We start from the raw sequence: 26,179 nt of genomic DNA, 5'->3' as shown, positions 1-26,179 counted from the left end.
ATGGTGTGGTATTCTATTATGTGTATTTCTATGTTGGCCGGTGTGGTTCCCAATCAGAGGCAGCTGTCGCTCGTTGTCTCTGATTGGGGACCATACTTAGGCAGCCTTTTGGCACTAGTTAGTTGTGGGATCTTGTTCCAGTTAGGGTATGTTGTGTTGTGCTGCCTTGGACTTCACGTATTGTTTGTTTATTGTTTTGTCATTGTGTTTATTCGTTAATAAACATGAATGCTTATCACGCTGCGCCTTGGTCCTTCTCGTTCGTCAACGATCGTGACAGAAGATCCCACCATACCTGGACCAAGCAGTGTGCCGATGAGGAGCAGAGAGGATGGACTTGGGAGGAGATGAGCGAGAGGCTGGCAAGAGGGATGGAGGCCCTGATCACGGGGGAGAGACAATCCCCCCCAAAAAATTTTGGGGGGCACACGGTGTGGACGACGAGGCAGCAGGAGGCCGCGATAGGGTGGTTCCGCTGGTTAGCAGAGGAGGCCACCAGATTAGGGGGGCCATTGGTTCAGAGGGAGCAGAAGGAAAGTGTAGAGGCATGGCGAGAGGAGCTGGTTAGGCAGCAGAAGGAGCAGGGGTTAATGAAGGAACCCAGTCCCGCTCCTCGCACCAATCAAGTGGTGCGTGTCGCCAGTCCGGTCCGGCCCGTTCCTTATCCCCGCACTAAGCCAGTGGTGCGTGTTCCCAGTACGGTTCGGCCCGTTCCTGTTCCTCGCATCAAGCCTGTGGTGCGCGTCGCCAGCCCGGTCCGGCCTGTTCCTGTCCCTCGCACCAAACTAGTGGTGCACATCACCAGCCCGGTCCGGCCTGTTCCTGTCCCTCGCACCAAGCCAGTGGTGCGCGTCGCCAGCCCAGTCCGGCCTGTTCCTGCCCCTTGCACCAAGCCAGTGGTGCGCGTCGCCAGCCCGGCCCGGCCTGCTCCTGCCCCTCGCACCAAGCCAGTGGTGCGCGTCGCCAGCCCGTCCTGCTCCTGCCCCTCGCACCAAGCCAGTGGTGCGCGTCGCCAGCCCAGTCCGGCCTGTTCCTGCCCCTTGCACCAAGCCAGTGGTGCGCGTCGCCAGCCCGGCCCGGCCTGCTCCTGCCCCTCGCACCAAGCCAGTGGTGCGCGTCGCCAACCCCGTCCTGCTCCTGCCCCTCGCACCAAGCCAGTGGTGCGCGTCGCCAGCCCGGTCCGGCCTGTTCCTGTCCCTCGCACCAAGCCAGTGGTGCGCGTCGCCAGCCCAGTCCGGCCTGTTCCTGCCCCTTGCACCAAGCCAGTGGTGCGAGTCGGCAGGCCGGCCCGCCCTGCTCCTGCCCCTCGCACCAAGCCAGTGGTGCGCTTCGCCAGCCCGGTCCGGCCTGTTCCTGTCCCTCGCATCAAGCCAGTTGTGCGCGTCGCCAGCCCAGCCCGGCCTGTTCCTGTCCCTCGCACCAAGCCAGTGGTGCGTGTGTCCAGTCCGGCACGGCCCGTTCCTGCTCCCCGCACCAAGCCAGTGGTGCGTGTGTCCAGTCCGGCACGGCCCGTGCCTGTTCCACTGCTCTGGCTCCGGAGTGGAGCAGCTGACCGGAGCTGGATCAGGCACCGGTGGAGCGGACTGCTCTGGCTCCGGAGTGGAACAGCTGACCGGAACTGGATCAGGCACCGGTGGAGCGGACTGCTCTGGCTCCAGAGTGGAGCAGCTGACCGGTGCCGGACCAGGCACCGGTGGAACGGGCACGGGCCGTGCCGGACTGGACAAACGCACCACTGGTCTGGTGCGAGGAGCAGGCACGGGCCGGACCTGACTAGGAACACGCACCACTGGCATGGTGCGAGGGGCAGGAACGGGCCGGACTGGCGACGCGCACCACTGGCTTGGTGCGAGGAGCAGGAACAGGCCGGGCCGGACTGGCGACGCGCACCACTGGCTTGGTGCGAGGGGCAGGAACAGGCCGGGCCGGACTGGCGACGCGCACCACTGGCTTGGTGCGAGGAGCAGGAACAAGCCGGGCCGGACTGTGGAGGCGGACTGGAGGTCTAGAGCGGAGAGCTGGCACAACCCGTCCTGGCTGGCTGCCCACTTTCGCACTACATGTGCGGGGTGCTGGCACAGGACGCACTGGGCTGTGCACGCGCACTGGCGATACAGTTCGTAGAACTGGCGCAAGATATGCGGGACCGAGGAGGCGTACTGGAGACCAGGAGCGTTGAGCCGGCACACCCCATCCTGGCTGGATGCCCATCTTCGCACGGCACGTGCGTGGTGCAAGCACAGGACGTACAGGACTGTGCCGGCGCACTGGCGACACAGTACGTAGCTCCGCATAACACGGAGCTTGCCCAGTCATACGCCTCTTCGCGTGAGTACGGGGAGTTGGCTCAGCTCTAACCCTAGGCTCCGCCAACCACCGTGTGTGCCCCCCCAAAAAAAATTATTGGGGCTGCTTCTCGGGCTTCCTCCTCGACCGGCCTCCTCCGTGTTGCCGTTGCTCCTCTCCTGCCTGGGCATCTAACTTAGCCCATGGTCCTTTCCCCGCAAATATCTCCTCCCATGACCACAATTTGGCCACCTGTCACATGGCCATGCGCTCCGCCTGGGCACGCTGCTTGGTCCTCGTTTGGTGGGATCTTCTGTCACGTTCGTTGAATGACGCGTCAGACCAAGGCGCAGCGTGATATACGTACATGTTTATTAACTTACAAACACAACGACAAAACAATAAACGAAATGTGAAGTCCAAGGTAGCACACACAACATACCTTACACGGAACAAGATCCCACAACTCAATAGTGCCAATAGGCTGCCTAAGTATGGTCCCCAATCAGAGACAACGAGCGACAGCTGCCTCTGATTGGGAACCACACCGGCCAACATAGAACTAAACATACTAGATCCCACATAGAAAATACTACATAACAAAGAATATACACACCCTGACTCAACATATACGAGTCCCCTGAGTCAGGGCGTGACACACTGGCTTAATCCTATTCTTTAACTTTTATTTTTGGTTTAGTTGGAGACGTGAATCCATCATAATTTGTTAACTTGTCGACAAGTTAATAGGCTATTTACTGTATTGTAAAAGTGATATTGAATTGTGTTTGGTTGCCAACGCAACCAAATATTAACATTTGGAGGATATGTATCTTTAGTGCCACTGACTTAGTCCAGTTTTAATTCCAGTTTGTCTACAAATTAATAATTGATATGTTGATGTTCACGTTTCCATCTCAACCAAGAATCAAAGTTAAAGAATAGGACTAATTCAAATCAAACTTTATTTAAAGTGCATTTCAAATGTGACTAGATTAGATTTAGTTATATTCTTTAACTTAGATTTTTGGTTGAGATGGAGACGTGAATCCAACATATAAATTATTCATTTGTAGACAAACTGTAATTAAAGACAGACTAAGTCAGTGGTACAGATGGAACCAACTATCCAAACAGAAGATACATCTCTTTAAAATTTTTATATTTAGTTGCCTTGACAATAATACACAATTCAATATCCAGTTGGTCTACAAATTAATAATTGATATGTCATGTCGCCATCTCAACCAAAAATCTAAGTAAAAGAATAGGACAAAATCTAATCTAATCACACTTTAAATGCACCTTAAATAAAGTTTGATTTGATTTAGTCCTATTCTTTAACTTAGATTGTTGGTTGAGATGGAAACGTGAATCGAACATATTAATACTCTACTTGTAGATTACATTTGAAATTAACCTGAGCTAGCACATTGGTAGCAGTCAGTGACCAGTATCAAAGCTAAGCTGGGCCAGGCTTGATTAAAACCTTGGATGGGAGACCAAATGAATCGCTGTAGATAGATCAACACTCCAGTAGGAGGTGCTGCCCAGCCGATTATATTATTTTCTGATCGTGAATATAACTTTGAAGATGTGGCGTTGTTTCAACGGTATAAATTCAACATATTTAATACAAGGTTTGTTTATGTTGAACATTTGTTACAATGATGATATAATCCTGTGGTTGAAAATTCACCCTCAACAGTTTAAGTTGACTTTTCTTCTAATCCAATACATTTTTACACGTGGACTCCACGTCAAAATATGTTGACAAACTACGTTGAAACAACGTTGATTCAACCAGTTTGTGCCCAGTGGCCTGTGCTCTCAGAAAAAGTCTAACATTTCAGTAAAAACATACTGAGAGTGTTAACAGTGTTTACAGTACAGCAACTCTCTTCCAATGCAATAAAGAGAGGTTAGGGAAGAGAGGAGTAACTTTGAACTGCCTGACAACTCTTTGCTGCCAGTCAGGATGCTGTAATTTGTCACTGTTTGTTTGGCTTGGATTAAAGCTTCATGTCAGCAGCACCTGATACCGTGGCAGAAACCACGTTGCTCAATATCACATGTCCATGGGACCTATAAAAAGTGTGTGTAACCAATCCCTGCCCTTTGAGCTGATGGAGCAGAATGAGATTAAACCACCACCCTGAGACAGACAGTCAGACAGACAGACAGCATGCTGAGAGTGTTTACGGGAGAAATGTGGTTTTCTCACCATAGAAGAAGAGCCAGCCCAAAATCATCAGGTTTTCTGTAACTTGATTTACTATGAGAACGAGGGATGCATATAAAAGTACATTCTTCTGGTCTGAATTCTCCCAGGGAAGGCAAGGCAAACCTCCCCTCTCCCGTCTCTCTCTATCCCTGGTTGAAAGTATCCTGGCTGGGCTCAGAAGACTGAGGTTTCCCTCCAGTGTGGAGCCCACAAAGGCTCACTCTATTCAGGATCAAAGCACAGACTGTCTGGGCGCTTCATGGGCCCAGTCTGGAAACTAGAAAAACTACCCTCTTGTTGTTGTCAGATTCCTCACATGAAGAAAGACACTGCTGCTCTAACCACCACACCATCTATTCAACGGTCTTTGCCGCATAATTCAAATGAACCCAGTCTTTTATAATGGCAAAAACATGGATTGTTCTCTGCAGTGGCATGTCTCTCGGTTATCAGCCCTGTCCCAAACATAGTATTTTAGTCAGTAAAAGTTGTGCTGGGTTTGATATAGTCAGTCTGGACCCGGGCCCAATGTTCTCCACTGCTGACGTGACTGGACAAATTAGTGTTAACTCAGCAAATATATTCAAAATGCTGCTGGGACATTGAGAAGTATTAGGAATGATAGCTCTGACCGTTACAGACGCTAACCACTTCTGAAAAGGTGACAGCACATTTGGCTGCTATTTGCCAAAGACAAAAAAAGCCCTACAACTTTCACCATGGGGCATTTTGATCTTTAATTCATACGGGATGTGGGGAATGTATGTATATATGGGTTGTTCACATCTCAAAAGACTCTTTCTGACCTGAGAAAACACTGTATGGAACATCGCACGCCATCCCTTCTCAGACAGGAGTTCTTGCCTTCAACACTTTGATATATTTATTTATTTCTTTTTCAGGGGTCTCAGTCACTCGTCATTGACAAGCCATCCATTCATACAGCGTTAGGGAGGAACAAGTCCTCACCACTTTTGTACAACCCAAACCCACTCCTGTGTAACCGACTTGCCGTACACCCTAAATATTCAACGCGACTGCTGGATGTGTTTTATGCAGACAGAACCTGACAGGCCTGAACCGATGCCAAGGCAGATATGAAAGCGAGCACTGTCTGTCCGTCAAACCCAAAGCAGGAAGTAATCAACTTCCCTTCCTCCTCAGGGCCCAAGCTGAAAGTCATTAACCTAAACAATGCCATTCTTCTACTGTGGGCTAGTTAGGAAAAAAATATACTTAGGAGCATTATCATAACCATTTGAGGGGTTCTCAATTATCTCTTGTTCTCCGTGCTGTACTCATTTAGATTGTACCTTGTTCGGTTGTTGGCTTGGCTGGGAGGATGTAGTGTAACTGTAGTATTTTACGAGGTAAATGGTTCAGTGTTTACATCCAAGACCTGATTATAATAGCCAACTATGATTACACATCTCTGATCCTATTAGTTTTTGTTTCAGGAATATAATGAGAAACCTACTCTGACAGAAAGCATTTACAAAAACTAAATTAATGAAGCTATTTCCGTACGGTATGCAATTATGGTAAAACTTATAGTAAAGCTCTGAGGTACTTCTCGGAGTCCAAACTATGCAATTATTCTGAATTGTTCTGTATGATCTCAAAGAAATACAGCAAGAGGTTACATTGTACAGTTTCATTTAATGAGCATGAATTAATTATGCAACATACATCAGCGTACCATTTGAAACTACTTTTTTGTTTGTTGCTAAGGCATTGTTTAGGCTACAGTCAGCACAACATACTGCATTTCAACACAACTCTACAATGACAAACAAGAAAACATGTACTGTTGTGTAAAAAAGTAATCTACATTTAAAATCTGCAATATTACAGGCAGAGGTATAAAAAAAAACACTGGCAAAGAAAAGTAACAAATATTTATATACAGTGGGCTCCAAAATGACTGGCACCCCTGACTGGCAATGCACAAACAATACTTTAAAAAATATCAACAATATAATTATAGAGATAAACTCAAAATACCAGCATGTGAGAAATACTGTACTTTATTAATGTTTCAATGGAACCAACCAAAATCATACAATTATTTAATACAAAATAAATGTCACCAAAATCAAGGTTTCATAATTATTGGCACTCCTCATTTAGTACTTAGGTCAACCACCTCTGGCAAGGATAACAGCATGGAGTCTTTTCCTGTAATGTTTGACAAGGTTAAGGAACACATTTGGATGGATTTTGGACCATTCCTCTATGCAGATCCTTTCAAGATTCTTCATATTCTTGGGTTTGCGCTCATCAACTGCCCTCTTCAAATGATTTTGATGGGTTCCATTGGAATAGATACAGCATTGGCATGTTTGGCGTCGAAACAGAGATGCATACAAAGAGAGGCACCTCATACCCACGGTGAAATATGGTGGTGGGTCAGTGATGTTTTGGGGCTGTTTTAATTCCAGAAGTCCAGGGGCACTGGTTAAGATTGATGGCATAATGAATTCCACCAAGTATCAGGCAATTTCGGCTGACAATCTGGTTGCCTCTGCAAGAAGGCTGGGACTTGGCCATAGGTGGACTTTCCAACAAGACAATGACCCAAAACATACCTCAAGATCCACACAGAAATGGTTATGTGACAACAAAATCGATGTTCTGCCATGGCCATCTCAGTCGCCGGACCTCAATCCAATCAAAAATCTGTGGGCTGAGTTGAAGAGGGCAGTTGATGAGCGCAAACCCAAGAATGTGAAGGATTTTGAAAGGATCTGCATAGAGAAATGGTCCAAAATCCATCCAAATGTGTTCCTTAACCTTGTCAAACATTACAGGAAAAGACTCCATGCTGTTATCCTTGCCAGAGGTGGTTGACCTAAGTACTAAATGAGGAGTGCCAATAATTATGAAACCTTGATTTTGGTGACATTTATTTTGTATTAAATAATTGTATGATTTTGGTTGGTTCCATTGAAACATTAATAAAGTACAGTATTTCTCACATGTTGGTATTTTGAGTTTATCTCTATAATTATATTGTTGATATTTTTTTAAGTATTGTTTGTGCATTCCCAGTCAGGGGTGCCAGTCATTTTGGAGCCCACTGTATACACACCATTCTGTCTTCATTGGAGTAGTAGTGTGCGCTTGTCAGGGTGTCAGTTTGTCTGTCAGTGGGTGTGAGACAATACAATCTTGTAATAGTGTGTCAGAATGTCTAATAACTATAGCACTGTATACTGTCTGTCAGTCAGTCCGCTACTGCATAGCGATCATCCACACAGGGACGATGGCATCGGGGAATCCTTCCTGTTTCTCCACAGCCAGGACCTTCAGGCCAGCCTTAAAGATGATGTCCTTCATGATGTCCAGGTGGCGGATGATGCTGCTGTCGATGGGGTCCAGCTTGCAGCCCTTCCGGGCCATGTTGTCCTTAATGATGATAACCCCGTTGGGCCGCAGACTGTTCTTACAGCGCATCAGGAACTGCATCAGGTCCCTGTCCGTCAGGTGACCTGGAGATGGGACAGCGCAACAAAGGACCCACCAATCAGAGTAAGGGAGAGTCGGTCTGCCTGCCTGTCTGCCTGTGTCTGTCTGTCAAACTTATTTTAAGTATATACAGTTGAAGTCGGAAGTTTACATACACCTTAGCCAAATACATTTATACTCAGTTTTTCACAATTCCTGACATTTAATCCTAGTAAAAATTCCCTGTCTTAGGTCAGTTAGGATCACCACTTTATTTTAAGAATGTGAAATGTCAGAATAATAGTAGAGAGAATTATCTATTTCAGGTTTTATTTCTTTCATCACATTCCCAGTGGGTCAGAAGTTTACAAACACTCAATTAGTATTTGGTAGCATTGCCTTCAAATTGTTTAACTTGGGTCAAACGTTTCGGGTAGCCTTCCACAAGCTTCCCATAATAATTTTGGTGAATTTTGGCCCATTCCTCCTGACAGAGCTGGTATAACGGAGTCAGGTTTGTAGGCCTCCTTGCTCGCACACGCTTTTTCAGTTCTGCCCACACATTTTCTATAGGATTGAGGTCAGGGCTTTGTGATGGCCACTCCAATACCTTGACTTTGTTGTCCTTAAGCCATTTTGCCACAACTTTGGAAGTATGCTTGGGGTCATTTTCCATTTGGAAGACCCATTTGCGACCAAGCTTTAACTTCCTGCCTGATGTCTTGAGATGTTGCTTCAATATATCCACATAATTTTCCTTCCTCATGATGCCATCTATTTTGTGAAGTGCACCAGTCCCTCCTGCAGCAAAGCACCCCCACAGCATGATGCTGCCACCCCCGTGCTTCACGGTTGGGATGGTGTTCTTCGGCTTGCAAGCTACCCCCTTTTTCCTCCAAACATAACGATGGTCATTATGGCCAAACAGTCCTATTTTTGTTTCATCAGACCAGAGGACATTTCTCAAAAAATTACGATCTTTGTCCCCATGTGCAGTTGCAAACTGTAGTCTGGCTTTTTTATGGCGGTTTTGGAGCAGTGGCTTCTTCCTTGCTGAGCGGCCTTTCAGGTTATGTCGATATAGGACTCGTTTAACTGTGGATATAGATACTTTTGTACCTGTTTCCTCCAGCATCTTCACTAGGTCCTTGCTGTTGTTCTGGGATTGATTTGCACTTTTCGCACCAAAGTACGTTCATCTCTAGGAGACAGAATGCGTCTCCTTCCTGAGCAGTATGACGACTGCGTGGTCCCATGGTGTTTATACTTGCGTACTATTGTTTGTACAGATGAACGTGGTACCTTCATGCATTTGGAAATTGCTCCTAAGGATGAACCAGACTTGTGGAGGTCTACACATTTTTTTTCAGAGGTCTTGTCTCATTTCTTTAGATTTTCCCATGATGTCAAGCAAAGAGGCACTGAGTTTGAAGGTAGGCCTTGAAATACATCCACAGGTACACCTCCAATTGACTCAAATGATGTCAATTAGCCTATCAGAAGCTTCTAAAGTGAAATAATCTGTAAACAATTGTTGGAAAAATTACTTGTGTCATGCACAAAGTAGATGTCCTAACCGACTTGCCAAAACCATATTTTGTTAACAAGAAATTTGTGGAGTGGTTGAAAAACAAGTTTTAATGACTCCAACCTAAGTGTATGTAAACTTCCGACTTCAACTGTAGATTTAATCCACCCATACTTTTTTCTCTGAGATCTAGAACCTAGATTCATCCTCCACCTTGAGTTATCTTATATAGCCTGCCCTACACAGAACGTGACAGGGCTCACCCTAAGCATGATGGCTCACTCAATGAGTCAGGAGCGTGACATGAGGAGGTCCCCTAACATGGCAATATAAACACAACCTGAAATATCCCTTCACTGAAAAATCAATGCTGGTCCCTCCTAAAATAAGACTGGAGTTGGGCAGAGTTCTTCATACAGACTACTGCTGCTGTCACCAGTGACAAGGAGCTCTGATATCTTGTGTTATGCACCGTATGTTGCTGTAATGTCACGTTCTAAATACGGCAGTGCTCACACTTACTGAATGTAAATAACCTCATATGGAAAAGACACATATGTACTGTAGATGAGAGGTCAAAACATGAACACATCACAAACATGACACACATGCACACACACACACACGCACACACACACACACACACACACGCACACACACACACACGCACACGCACACACACACACAGACACACACACACACACAGACACACACACACACAGACAAACACACACGCACACGCACACACACACAGACACACAGACACACGCACACGCACACACAGACATACAGACACACACACACAGACACACACACACACAGACACACACACACACAGACACACAGACACACGCACACGCACACACAGACACAGACACACACACACACACACACACAGACACACACACACACACACACAGACACACAGACACACGCACACAGACACACAGACACACAGACACACACACACAGACACACGCACACACACACACACACACAGACACACACACGGACACACAGACACACGCACACACGCACACACACACAGACACACAGACACAGACACACGCACACACACACGCAAACACACACAGACACACAGACACACACACACACAGACACACACACAAACAGACACACAGACACAGACACACACACACACACACACACAGATCGGAGAGTGAGACTTACATGCACACCACTGCATCCAGATGACGTCATATTTCCTTGAGGGTGGTGTTAGCTCCTGCAGGTTGTAAGCAGTAGTATGTCTCTATGCGGTCAGCGTCGTCTCCTAGATACTCCTCATGGGCATGGAGCAGGAAGGCCTCAACCATGTCACACATCTCCATGGTCTCAAAGATCGGCAGGAGGACACCTTTAGATACCCGCCCAATCCCACAGCCACAGTCCAGGGCACACTTAGTGCCAGCCTTACCAGGACCCTGTTTGAAGAATGGAATGATACACAAACATGTACAGTCGTGGTCAAAGGTTTTGAGAATGACACAAATACTAATTTTCACAAAGTCTGCTGCCACAGTTTTGATGATGGCAATTTGCATATACTCCAGAATGTCATGAAGAGTGATCAGATGAATTGCAATTAATTGCAAAGAAAATGAACTTAATCCCCCAAAAAACATTTCCACTGCATTTCAGCCCTGCCACAAAAGGACCAGCTGCCATCATGTCAGTGATTCTCTCGTTAACACAGGTGAGAGTGTTGATGAGGACAAGGCTGGAGATCACTCTGTCATGCTGATTGAGTTAGAATAAACAGACTGGAAGCTTTAAAAGGAGGGTGGTGCTTGAAATCATTGTTCTTCCTCTGTTACCATGGTTACCTGCAAGGAAACACGTGCTGTCATCATTGCTTTGCACAAAAAGGGCTTCACAGGCAAGGATATTGCTGCTAGTAAGATTGCACATAAATAAACTATTTATCGGATCATCAAGAACTTCAAGGAAAGAGGTTCAATTGTTGTGAAGAAGGCTTCAGGGCACCCAAGAAAGACCAGCAAGCCCCTGGACCATCTCCTAAAGTTGATTCAGCTGCGGGATCGGAGCACCACCAGTGCAGAGCTTGCCCAAGAATGGTAGCAGGCAGGTGTGAGTGCATCTGCACGCACAGTGAGGCAAAGACTTTTGGAGGATGGCCTGGTGTCAAGAAGGGCAGCAAAGAAGCCACTTCTCTCCAGGAAAAACATCAGGGACAGACTGATATTCTGCAAAAGATACAGGGATTGGACTGCTGAGGACTGGGGTAAAGTCATTTTCTCTGATGAATCCCCTTTCCGATTGTTTGGGGCATCCGGAAAACACCTTGTTCGGAGAAGACAAGGTGAGCGCTACCATCAGTCCTGTATCATGCCAACAGTAAAGCATCCTGATACCATTCATGTGTGGGGTTGCTTCTCAGCCAAGGGAGTGGGCTCACTCACAATTTTGCCTAAGAACACAGCCATGAATAAAGAATGGTACCAACACATCCTCTGAGAGCAACTTCTCCCAACCATCCAAGAACAGTTTGGTGACGACCAATGCCTTTTCCAGCATGATGGAGCACCTTGCCATAAGGCAAAAGTGATAACTAAGTGGCTCGGGGAACAAAACATCGACATTTTGGGTCCATGGCCAGGAAACTCCCCAGACCTTAATCCATTGAGAACTTGTGGTCGATCCTCAAGAGGCGGGTGGACAAACAAAAACCCACAAATTCTGACAAACTCCAAGCATTGATTATGCAAGAATGGGCTGCCATCCGTCAGGATGTGTCCCAGAAGTTAATTGACAGCATGCCAGGGCGGATTGCAGAGGTCTTGAAAAAGAAGGGTCAACACTGCAAATATTGACTCTTTGCATAAACTTAATGTAATTGTCAATAAAAGCCTTTGACACTTATGGAATGCTTGTATTTATACTTCAGTATACCATAGTAACATCTGACAAAAATATCTCAAAAAACTGAAGCAGCGAACTTTTGTGAAGACCAATACTTGTGTCATTCTCAAAACTTTTGACCACGACTGTACACATTGGTAAATAAACACACTACAGTAATGTAACAGACATTTTAAAACAAAACCTTCCACACAGGAAAAGTATGTGCAAACCTCAGGCTTCCTGGCGTCCTTTGCTATGATCACAGTAATAGATACTGTTTTTTTCTATACCAGATGTCTGGCCTCTGTAACCCAAAAGCCCAGAGAGCAGAAACAAGCACCATACCTCAGGGTAATGACACTATGAACTTTGACCTTACATAGAGAACAAAAAAATTACCTTGGTTGATTCATGCTCGTTTTAACTTCTTTTCATTTCGTATTCTGACCTCACTCCTCTCCGTCTCTTCCCTAAGGAACAACGGGGGCCCCAGTCGGTGATTCGGTGAAAGATGGGGTCCGGAGGAACTCTATGGTTGTTGGAGGATGCTTCCTGGTTTGGTGAATTACTGCCATATTGCTCACGTAGCTTGTTCTTCAGTTTAACCTGGCTGCACTCTACATTTCCCCACTGTGTTTGGTTTTAATGGAGTTGTCAGGATTAGAACCCAGACTCTGCACAGTAGAGTTTTAGGAGACCATGGAGTATGATTGAAACATAGTGTTCTCGTCCTCCGTCTAAGCTAAGGATGTCCTTGTACAAGAGAGCAGGTGAGCAGTACATGGAACGACGACTCATAGGTACTATGAAATGTAGCCAGCTGTATAACGTTTCAGGTGACCCTAATCTAAGACTGTGTGTGTGTTGCCTAAATTGAGACTATGTTGTGCAAGTAAAGCTATATCCGACATCCACAGGGCCTTTGCCATTTGGACAATAAAAAGAGTGGGATTTGTGCAAGGACATCTGACATCCCTAGTATGAATGGAAACAGCCTTTGGGTGTGCAGATGTAGGATCTTAATTTGATCACTCGTTTGTCAGCAGGAAATGCAAACTTGTAGTGTATTCGAGGTTTAAAAATGTTTATAAAGTTTGTAATTTCCCCTTTAAAATGTCAGACTTGATTTGCCCTAACGAAAAATGTATCAACCCCTACAAAAAATGTCCATTAATTATAATCCACATAATAATTCACATTTTCTGTTGCTGCAGGATTATTTTCCTGTTGTAGCAAACTAGCTCAAATTAAGATCCTACATCTGTATATTACGTTTGCTCTAACATGCAGTGGTGGGAAAAGTACCTAATTGTCATACTGTCATAGTAAAAGTAAAGATACTGTAGCCCTTTCCTGCAGTCAAATGACCTAGTGGCCTCATAGGAAGAAAGTTATTAATAATTTTCATAATTTCATAATTAATAAACATTATTTTAAAGAAGCCGCAGAAAGTCTGGTGTTTCTATGTCAAACGGTTTTATCTTTCAGTCTTCTGTGATGTATATAAAGTGTCATATTGGGATGCAAACTCAAAATGTAATACAATTTAACTCTATATCTGACATGGTACAGGGGTCTTCTTTTTTTAAAGACCATAACCATGTGTGTGAGGTGTATACTTATGTTTCAAAGTAGATTTGTTTAAGACTACCAAGAAACACTCACAAATCTGTGACCCTGATTTAGCCCACTGCATTAAAAGGTTTAATAGAAAATGACTCAAGTAAAAGTGAACGTCACCCAGTAAAATACTACTTGAGTAAAAGTATTTGGTTTTAAATATACTTAAGTATCAAAAGTAAATGTAATTGCTAAAATATACTTAAGTATCAAAAGTAAAAATTATTTTAAATTCCTTATATTAATCAAACAATGTTCTTGTTTTTTTTATTTCTTTACGGATAGCCAGTGGCATACTCCAAAACTCAGACATCATTAACAAACTAAACTTTTATGTTTAGTGAGTCTGCCAGATCAGAGGCAGTAGGGGTGACCAGGGATGTTCTCTTGATTAGTGTGTGAATTGGACCATTTTCCTGTCCTGCTAAGCATTCAAAATGTAACGAGTACTTTTGGGTGTCAGGAAAAATGTATCGAGTAAAACGTACATAATTTTCTTTAGGAATGTAGTGAAGAGAAAGTAAAAGTTGTCAAAAATATAAATAGTAAAGTAAAGTACAGATACACCAAAACACTACTTAAGTAGTACTTTCAAGTTTTTTTACTTAAGTACTTTACACCACTGCTAACATGTGTCTGTTACCTATGAACATCATTGTGAAAGTCACCCTGCTTTGCCTCCAGGCGAGCAGTAAAGCTATTCCAGGATATTTTTCTAGTGACTTATTAAATGTAATAAATGAAATGTAAACAATGTTGGCAGAATATTATAGTCTGGAATGAGTTCAGAACTCTACTGGCAAGGGACGGTAGAGTAGACAGGTGTAGGCCAGATCATCACAACGGACAGTTCCTCCATCCTCTGTCATGTACGGTGGCAGTATACTATACAGTAGCAGAGATATCTGAGGAGCTGTGTTAAATTGGTATGAGTGTGTTAACATTAAGCTCAGAGGCTGAGCTAAAGTCCATCCCATGTTTTCTCCATTTCCTTTACTTAAACTCCCAAAACCCAGAAGCTCATAATGAAAACTACACCAGATATGACTATCAGTAATGAAAACTACACCAGATATGACTATCAATAATGAGAACTACACCAGATATGACTATCAATAATGAGAACTACACCAGATATGACTATTAGTAATGAGAACTACACCAGATATAACTACCAATAATGAGAACTACACCAGATATGACTATCAATAATGAAAACTACACCAGATATGACTATCAATAATGAAAACTACACCAGATATGACTATCAATAATGAGAACTACACCAGATATGACTATCAGTAATGAGAACTACACCAGATATGACTATTAGTAATGAGAACTACACCAGATATAACTATCAATAATGAGAACTACACCAGATATAACTATCAATAATGAGAACTACACCAGATATAACTATCAATAATGAGAACTACACCAGATATGACTATCAATAATGAGAACTACACCAGATATGACTATCAATAATGAGAACTACACCCGATATAATTATCAATAATGAGAACTACACCCGATATGACTATCAATAATGAGAACTACACCCTATAACTATCAATAATGAGAACTACACATATAACTATCAATAATGAGAACTACACCCGATATAACTATCAATAATGAGAACTACACCAATATGACTATCAATAATGAGAACTACACCAGATATAACTATCAATAATGAGAACTACACCCGATATAACTATCAATAATGAGAACTACACCCGATATAACTATCAATAATGAGAACTACACCAGATATGACTATCAATAATGAGAACTACACCAGATATAACTATCAATAATGAGAACTACATCATATATGACTATCAGTAATGAGAACTACACCAGATATGACTATTAGCTAATGAGAACTACACCAGATATGACTATCAATAATGAGAACTACACCCCGATATGGACTATCAATAATGAGAACTACACCAGATGTGACTATCAGTAATGAAAACTACACCAGCTATGACTATCAATAATGAGAACTACACCAGATATGACTATCAATAATGAGAACTACACCAGATATGACTATTAGTAATGAGAACTACACCAGATATGACTACTCAGTAATGAGAACTACACCAGATATGACTATTAGTAATGAGAACTACACCAGATATGACTATCAATAATGAGAACTACACCCGATATGACTATCAATAATGAGAACTACACCAGATATAACTATCAATAATGAGAACTACACCAGATATGACTATCAATAATGAGAACTACACCAGATATAACTATCAATAATGAGAACTACACCAGATACGACTATCAATAATGAGAACTACACCAGATATGACTATCAATAATGAGAACTACACCAGATATGACTATCAGTAATGAAAACTACACCAGATATGACTATCAATAATGAGAACTACACCAGATATGACTATCAATAATGAGAACTACACCAGATATGACTATCAATAATGAGGACTACACCAGATATGACTATCAATAATGAGAACTACACCAGATACCACTATAAATAATGAGAACTACACCAGATATGACTGTCAATAACGAGAACTACACCAGATATGACTATTAATAATGAGAACTACACCCGATATAATTATCAATAATGAGAACTACACCCGATATGACTATCAATAATGAGAACTACACCCGATATAACTATCAATAATGAGAACTACACCCGATATAACTATCAATAATGAGAACTACACCCGATATAACTATCAATAATGAGAACTACACCAGATATAACTATCAATAATGAGAACTACACCAGATATGACTATCAATAATGAGAACTACACCAGATATGACTATCAATAATGAGAACTACACCCGATATGACTATCAATAATGAGAACTACACCCGATATAACTATCAATAATGAGAACTACACCCGATATGACTATCAATAATGAGAACTACACCAGATATAACTATCAATAATGAGAACTACACCCGATATAACTATCAATAATGAGAACTACACCCGATATAACTATCAATAATGAGAACTACACCAGATATGACTATCAATAATGAGAACTACACCCGATATGACTATCAATAATGAGAACTACACCCGATATAACTATCAATAATGAGAACTACACCCGATATGACTATCAATAATGAGAACTACACCAGATATAACTATCAATAATGAGAACTACACCCGATATAACTATCAATAATGAGAACTACACCCGATATAACTATCAATAATGAGAACTACACCAGATATGACTATCAATAATGAGAACTACACCAGATATAACTATCAATAATGAGAACTACATCATATATGACTATCAGTAATGAGAACTACACCAGATATGACTATTAGTAATGAGAACTACACCAGATATGACTATCAATAATGAGAACTACACCCGATATGACTATCAATAATGAGAACTACACCAGATATGACTATCAGTAATGAAAACTACACCAGCTATGACTATCAATAATGAGAACTACACCAGATATGACTATCAATAATGAGAACTACACCAGATATGACTATTAGTAATGAGAACTACACCAGATATGACTATCAGTAATGAGAACTACACCAGATATGACTATTAGTAATGAGAACTACACCAGATATGACTATCAATAATGAGAACTACACCCGATATGACTATCAATAATGAGAACTACACCAGATATAACTATCAATAATGAGAACTACACCAGATATGACTATCAATAATGAGAACTACACCAGATATAACTATCAATAATGACAACTACACCAGATACGACTATCAATAATGAGAACTACACCAGATATGACTATCAATAATGAGAACTACACCAGATATGACTATCAGTAATGAAAACTACACCAGATATGACTATCAATAATGAGAACTACACCAGATATGACTATCAATAATGAGAACTACACCAGATATGACTATCAATAATGAGGACTACACCAGATATGACTATCAATAATGAGAACTACACCAGATACCACTATAAATAATGAGAACTACACCAGATATGACTGTCAATAACGAGAACTACACCAGATATGACTATTAATAGCCTAGTTTCCATGTAACACAAATTCCCATGAATTAACATTCATGTAAGTACAACACACACACACACACACACACACACACACACACACACACACGCACACACACGCACACACATTGACCCTCTCCAGTCTCGTGGACCAAGTGTAACATTTTCACAGACAGGGTCCATGGGGATTAATGTCTGGGGCTCTGGGCATGAGGGTGTTGTTATAGAGCCGGTCTGGCAGAAGGTTAAGATGACCATTAGCTACATGATGTGTTCTGGGCCGAGGCACAGCTCCCTTTGTAGATGAGAAGGGATGGACTCATGGGAGAAGGTATTTTTATACCAGAAAGATTATGCATTTCATGCCATAAACAGATACTGATATAAATATCAACTTGGGTTCTGTGACAGGTACACTCAGGCTCTGAGGTTGCTACCATACAGTTTTCAACCAAGGCAGAAGTGTCATTTCAGTGACACACGTGTAATGTAGTATAGACTTACAATAAACCTGCTCAGAAAGTTCCTGGAGCCTTCCAGGTCGATGTGGGAGATCTCAACGAAGTCTCCCATCATCCCCTCCTCTGACGGCTCCACGTCCTCGTAGAACTGCTGTGCCTTGTAGTAGAAGAACTTCTCCCCTTTGATTTTCTCGCAGGTCACCGCGAAGAGCTTGACTGTGGGACAGGACACACACACACACACACACACACACACACACCTGTTACACCTCATTGACCTTTTCCCATGGCCATAGTCAAGTGCCATTGTCATGTTATGTCCGTGTGAATAACACTCTTCACCACACTACTGGGGAAGATGACAAAGTCACTCAGGAGGAACAGGTGTGCTGAAGAACAGGACACTGGATCACTAACTATTGACCGGATAAGAGCTGACCATCTGCCGAGAGACGCATGACGATAATTTGATTATAAGTCTAAAAATAAGGGTATTTTCCTACGGCATGATCAGCTGTGGTATGGAGTAAGAGGAGTACATGTATGTGATGCAAACAATATACGTATGTACTGTATGCACCCAATGCTTTGATTATAAATAGCTACTTTTACTGTACATTTTGGTATTAAAGCCCATGCTGTTGCTGCTTGACCTTTGACACTGAGGTTCTACTTTTTTCTCACCAGTTTGAGTAAAATGATTCTATATGTTTCTATTTGTTTTATAGGTCTTGGTGAGTACAGTATTTCTAGTGAGAGGGACCTTTCGTTGCCCATTAAAACCAGAAGAATCGGCAGACATTTCTCTGGGCTTAGGTGACAAGTTGGGTGGGGTCAGGGCGCGATGCATTTGCCAGCTAGAGACGTGCCGTGGCAAAATGTATAGCACCATGATGCAACATTGCACTCTCAAGAGTCCCTGCTGATGTCATTATAAAGTAATTTGCTTCCAGTTGGATGCAGGCCACAACGCTAAAAGGCACGCGACAGGGAAGAGGTCCAGGAGTGGGACTTCCACGGTCCAGGAGTGGGACTTCCACGGCCACCTCCAGACAATCAGGGGTTAAAACCAAGGCGAAGCAGTCAATTGGCGCATCAAATCAAATCAATTTTTATTTGCCACATGCGCCGAATACAACAGGTGTAGGTAGACCTTACAGTGAAATGCTTACTTACAAGCCCTTAACCAACAAAGCATTTTTAAGAAAATAAAAAAAAGTGTTGAGTAAAAAATAGATAAGTAAAAAATAAAAATAGCAAATAATTAAAGAGCAGCAGTAAAATACAATAACAGTAGGGAGGCTATATACAGGGGGTACCGGTACAGAGTCAATGTGCGGGTGCACCGGTTAGTCGAAGTAATTGAGGTAATATGTACATGTGGGTAGAGTTAAAGTGACTATGCATAGATAATAAACAGAGTAGCAGCAGCGTAAAAGAGGGGGTGGGGTGGGGTGGGGGGGGCAATGCAAATAGTCCGGGTAGCCATGATTAGCTGTTCAGGAGTCTTATGTCTTGGGGGTAGAAGCTGTTGAGAAGCCTTTTGGACCTAGACTTGGCGCTCCGGTACCACTTAACCATACATGCCGAGAACTTTCAAGACCTCTCAAGTCAGGTGTTCACTTGGCCCGAGAAACGTTTGAAGGTCACAGATTGTATTCTGATACAGTATTGGTGTGCACACACCCGGGACGCCTTCGGGAGAGAGAGAGATAAGTATAGTAACACGGTCAAGACGTCTCAGAGGAGGGGAAGAGAGAGTGTGAAAGGTGTTGTTCTGCCAGCCAAATGCCATTTTACGGCCGACTTCCCCTATCGTCACCCAAAATTAGTTCACCTCATTAGCGAAGGTAAAGAGTTACCAGACTCGGTGTCCTTTCATCTGTTTGGACAAACATCTATTTCACCAAAGGACTGAATTTCAACACCTAGAGAATATCAGAGGTTCACGCACCAATTTACATGCAATTAGGGAATTGTTTGACTCTTCTGAATTTGCTGTTTACATCTGGTTAAAATAATCACCAGCCAACATTCTTTATCAGTGAATAACAGGATCAGTATACTATGCTACTACAGGTAAATCTGCACCTAAATCTGTTCCTCTCAAGAAAATATGTAATTGCCTCATCATATCATCTTCTGGTTAACATATATGAAGACATAAAAACAGGTATTTATTCAACACATTAAAATTCAGTGCTGCCATGTGTAAATAATGTGACTATGAAACTCTGACTGTCATGAATCAAACACTTCATGACAGGGCAGAGTGCTTACACACTTCACATACCATGCCATTGATGGGGCGTGTTCTGGACAGGTTAGTTTGACCCACTGAAAACTCCAGGAAAATTGAGAAATCAAGGGTGCGTTCGTAAATTCACTCTGGCTATCTACTCCGAGGTTCCACCTCTTGTTTAATCATGATAATGGTCAGGATGGTTAGATGGTCAGGATGGTGGGATGGTCAGTATGGTTAGATGGTCAGGATGGTGGGATGGTCAGTATGGTTAGATGGTCAGGATGGTGGGATGGTCAGTATGGTTAGATGGTCAGTATGGTTAGATGGCCAGGATGGTTAGATGGTCAGGATGGTGGGATGGTCAGGATGGTTAGATGGTCAGTATGGTTAGATGGTCAGTATGGTTAGATGGTCAGTATGGTTAGATGGTGAGGACATTTTCAACTGATTATAGGACCTGAAATCAGGGTACACCGAGGTGATGGTGAGAGCTATAGATTAGATGAGAGCTATAGATTAGAGCAGGTGCTTGATTGCACATTCTCTCTGTTCTAGGAGCTGACCAGTATGGTCCTATATCAGACAGCCAGCAAGCACATAGTGTACTTGGATAATTGGTTTTATTAACGCAGGGAAGTCCCATTAAGACCATTGTCTCTCATATAGCATATCCCCACATAGATAATTTACAGCCTACAGTACAAACTGTATCTCTGCATGCGTGTTAATACTGTGCATTAACCCTCTAAAGTACACACATGCTCAAACACACCGATTCCCCCTCACTTTGCTCAGAGCCCCATGAGGTCGGTTGGTGTCGCCCCTGTCCTTACCCAGGGGGATCTGCTCCAGCAGGTACAGGAAGCTGGCAAAGAACTCCATCCTCAGGCTGTGGTGCAGATGGAAGGACATGCTGTGTCGACACATGGACGCATCTGTGTTCTTCCAGCGGTCCCGATGGGCCTGGTGTAGAGCTTGGAACTCCATGTTAGGTGGAGGGCTTGAAGACACCACTGCCCTTTTTGTATCTTCCAGGCTCGAAGACATCCCTACCTTGTCTGTATCCAGCGCAGTGTCCATTGCAGCGATTCAGTGTGTGTGAACCGGATGGTCTGTGTGTGTGTGACCTAGTGTGCCTGTGGCAGTGTCTCTGCACTGTGAGAGTTTCCAGTCCAGCGAGCGAGCAGTGTGTGTGTGTGAACCACACGGTGTGTGTGTGACCAAGTGCGAAAGTGTTGTTGCTTCTGCTATTGCTTCTGCGGTGCTGCTATATCTGTGGGTTCTGGAGTCCCCTGGTACCCTCTCTGACATCAGCTGTGATCCCTTCTTGGGGCAGTGCTGAAAACTGCCCCTGGCTGTAGGCACACAGAGTGGCATCCGAGCTTTCAACCCACAAATACCAGCCGCACACAAGATACGTTCCCCCTGCCCCTTACAGCCGTATAACGTAGCAGTTATTTTTAGCAAAGTCTTCTCATGTTTGTATCTATGCATAGCCGCAGTGTTCTTGTCTTTGGATGCCTAAGTTACATAGTGCGTGATAAGTCAGCTAAATGTATGGTAGACCATACATGCATTCACTCAACAACATGTGAATGTTTCTTTCCATTTAAAGCATTGAATGGAGACATTTGGACTTAGCTGTGCCTATGCACATGGTAAGGCATGGCCGGTCCAAAACTCAAACCGTGTGACATTTATTTTCTGCTGATAGTCAGACGCTGAAGCTTTGCCCTAGCCTCTCAGTTTTTGTAGTCGCTGCACTTCTGGTCCAGATATGTGTCAGTCTTATGGTTCAAGAATCTGCCTTGGTCATATGTCTCCAGGGAGCTCCCCAATGTGTACGTGCCACTATGTCACTATGTCACTCAATCAACATTTCAGATCACAAAAATAAGCACTATCGTCCCTCCTGAGTGTTGACCTACTGTACACACACAAACTGTGTGGTCATCACACACAGCCTTTAATGACCTGGATGTTGATGCACCATGCTCTGTGGAGGAGATTAGAAAAAGCACAAGTCTCCATGGGGTCGTTCCACCTCAAAAAGCACAAGAAAGAGGATTTCGACACCCACCATATCAGATTGTTCTGAAATCGTTTCTGTAGTTAGTAACAGATATGATTAGCATTCCTGAACCATTATTTTGTTGAAATATACTTTGATCTGAGGAATTAGACTAATTGATTTCACCCAAATTGGCCATTTTAATTAATAGGATTCAGATAATATTCAATAAATATAGTAGACTACCCAACATCCAATTTGAACCAAACTTCTTCCTACCAATGAGTAAGACATGAAGAAAGAAATCAAAACCCACTCACGGACCCCCACACCCATCCCACCCCAGCAACCAGTATACATTATCAGTTCTCTATGTTTAACAAATTGTATGAAGCTGTGGCTTATAATATTGTTTTTCCATACAATGTAATAATCTCTGGAGATGTTTTCTCCCCTGTTCAGATAAATTAGTAATTGAAGTCGCTTGCATTATGTACCTTAAAAGTAGTGTGAAGTACCATGTCTTGACCACTAGATGCCGCTTTTCCTACTAAACCGCCACATCCATTTTGCTGGTTTATTGAATAGATCACAACATTTCCTTTGCAACTTTGGGTAGAAAACCAATAGATTTGGCTCATTATGAAAATAAATAGTGTGATCATCCTCACAATTCAAACCAGTCCTCCATGAAAGCAATTCAGTTTGTCATTCTCTTAGCAACCTAACGCTTCAACCCAACTCTCCTTGAATAGTCCAATAAGTGGTAGCTTTCTCATATGAAGACACAAAACTTTGATGGAGAAATGGGCTAGGGACTAAGATGTTGTGACAACCCTAATAACCCAACACCATTACCACTGCAAAACAGTATATAGTGTGTGTTTGGGGCTTTCACCATTAGAGACCATTAGAGACTATCACATTGAAACCATTAGAACTGCTGTAGCCTAATGGTCTTCTTGTTCAACAAGAATGGTCTATCAGTAACTAATCCAGACCTTTTTTTAAGGGAATAAACCACACATCAGGGGGCTGTTTCATGGACACAGATTAAGCGTAAAGGAAGGACAAACTGAATTGCTTTCATGGAGGACTGGCTTGAATTGTGAGGATGATCATGAGCTAAATCTATTGGTTTTCTACCCAAAGTTGCAAAGGAAATGTTGTGATCTATTTAATAAAAACACAAGAGACCAGCTAAATTGATTTTTTAAAAGTGTGGCGGTATAGCAGGAACAGCGACAGCTAGTGGTCAACACATAGTACTTCCACACTACTTTATGGTAGATAATGCAAGTGACTTCAATGACTAATTTCTCTTTACAGGGGAGAAAACAAACATCACCAGATTCAAAGGAAATACATTACTTAGTATGGAGAAGCAATAATCCAAGCCACAGCTTCATACTACTTGTCAAACATAGAGAACTGATACTGGTTGTTGGGGTATAATGTGGAACTATATTTATTGAATATTATCTGAATCCTATAATAAATCCTATGAATTTAAAAATGGACAATTTGGGTGCAATCAATTAGCTTAATATCTCTGAGATCAAATTACATTTCAACAAAATAATGTTTCAGGAATGCCAATCTTACTTGTTTCTAACTACAGAAACAATTTCAGAACAATCTGAGTTGGTGGCCCAAATGATGTGGAACGACTCCATGGCCAATCCTATGAGAATGCCTGTATGATCAACAGTATCAAAGACACCTCATTAAATACTCTACTAAATAGATTTTACAGTAAGCTCGTGTTGCCCAGCACATAACCTTATTACAGTACATTGGGAAACTGTAGCCCCTCCTTTCACTCAAACACTTCAAAACACAGATTACTTCACAGTAAAATATCTAGTGTTGCACAATGCCCAGTATATTCTGTTACAACCAGAAGAAAAAAATATGTGCCTGCCATGAGATGCATTCTAATTTTAGAGTGATGACATCACCCGTCACTTTGGAAGGCTAGCTTAAAATGTTGCTCTGACAAGCAAATTCCCTTTTGAGTGAAAAGACTAAATCAGCAAGCGCAAGTTGGGCAATACAACTTTCTGTCCCTTAAAGACATGTGCTGTCAATATTAATGACCTGTTGACTACAGACTGTATACCAATTCAGACTGTTGAGGTGATATAGGGCTTACAGTGTATCTCAACTATATCTCGCATATTTTCTGTACCCTTCATACAATATGTACAATCATTATTGATTATCTGTGGACTACATTCAGACTGTTGAAGTGTTATAAAGTGTATCTCAAACAGGGTTGAAGGCATCCATTCCAGTGCAATAGTCAGATAAGGAAATTGATTTAAATTCAATTAAGCCATTTTAAAATATTTTTGTTTACTTTAAATGAATTGTCCCTAGAACTGAGCTGTTAGGCCTACACAACGTTTAGCCAGTGAACTCAAGGGAAAGTTCACATATTTACACCCTGACCTGTAAGGTCATGGTCAATGTCACCTGACCCTGTGACCTTAGTGACAAGACCCTTCTGTTGGGACATCCATCATGTTTGCTACGCCACTTTAAAAAGACAGTCTAAAACAGCCTATCACAACCTTGAACACTCTAGACTGAATAAAAAAGGTTTTAAAATTGATCACTTGCTGGTTCCAAGGAAGAGGGTCTCCAATTGGAAGGGGTAGCAGGGAGCCTAGTGGTTAAGAGTGTTGGGCCAGTAACCGAACCGACTAGGTGAAAAATCTGTCGATGTGCCCTTGAGCAAAGCACTTTGTCGCTCTGGATAATGTAAAAAAACAAACAATTAAAATGTTTCCTGAAAGGAAAGCAGTAAATTGCATGCTTAGAAAAAACAGGACAAATCAAAAGAGTGAAATTGAAAAATCCATTACCTGACTATGTCATACCAGAGACAACATGATTGATGTCATGTTGTTCCTGCATTAGGTCCCTGGGACAACATTTGTGGACACTGGATTACATATCTGCTAAACCCCATTATACACAGTTCTCCTCCAGACCTACAGATGGCGATGGGGTGCTCTCTGGCCCGCATTTCAATGTTCTATGCATTTTCTGCTTTGCATGCTGGGAAGGGAGTCTCACCCTAGCAACAGCAAACCATAAACGATGAGAGCTCTCAATTTAGCTAGCGTAGGTAACGGTCAGACAATTCAGTCGTTTTGTTAAATTTACAGTGAAAGAAAATTGAATGTGAGTTTTCCATTATTTCCGAAATGGAAAAACTGCAGGCAGAAGATGCACGGTATTTGAAAAGGTAACGTTAGCTAGCCAGTTGTGGCTAGAAAACAGATGCTGATGTTTTGACAATCAGCTGTGACTGAAACGTGACGTTGTGGCTCATAATGTGTTTTGAAATGATATGAGATTAGATTTTTTAAAATACATGTTGGT

At 42.7% G+C, this 26,179-nt stretch overlaps 2 protein-coding genes across 2 annotated transcripts in view; one reads left to right on the top strand and one right to left on the bottom strand.

Moving 5' to 3' along the window:
- Positions 1 to 7,539: 7,539 nt before the first annotated feature.
- ntmt2 (N-terminal Xaa-Pro-Lys N-methyltransferase) lies at positions 7,540 to 22,158 on the bottom strand. The gene is given in 5 exon segments (XM_041840508.2): positions 7,540 to 8,001; positions 10,677 to 10,746; positions 10,748 to 10,930; positions 18,574 to 18,746; positions 21,609 to 22,158. Coding segments are annotated over 5 exon segments (930 nt in total). The 5' UTR covers positions 21,856 to 22,158; the 3' UTR covers positions 7,540 to 7,744.
- A 3,706-nt stretch (positions 22,159 to 25,864) lies between these two features.
- The window catches only part of kifap3a (kinesin-associated protein 3a), a 31,908-nt gene continuing 31,593 nt past the window's right edge, over positions 25,865 to 26,179 (top strand). Inside the window, exon 1 of the mRNA XM_045205550.1 lies at positions 25,865 to 26,042. Within this exon, the coding sequence (XP_045061485.1) occupies positions 26,002 to 26,042 (41 nt within the window). The 5' untranslated portion in view covers positions 25,865 to 26,001. The remainder of the gene's footprint in view (positions 26,043 to 26,179) is intronic.

The sequence above is a fragment of the Coregonus clupeaformis genome, chromosome 20, assembly GCF_020615455.1.
Source record: "Coregonus clupeaformis isolate EN_2021a chromosome 20, ASM2061545v1, whole genome shotgun sequence".
Classification (NCBI taxonomy): Eukaryota; Metazoa; Chordata; class Actinopteri; order Salmoniformes; family Salmonidae; genus Coregonus; species Coregonus clupeaformis.
Note: the sequence above shows the minus strand (reverse complement) of the source record. Positions and strands in the feature narration are given on the sequence as shown.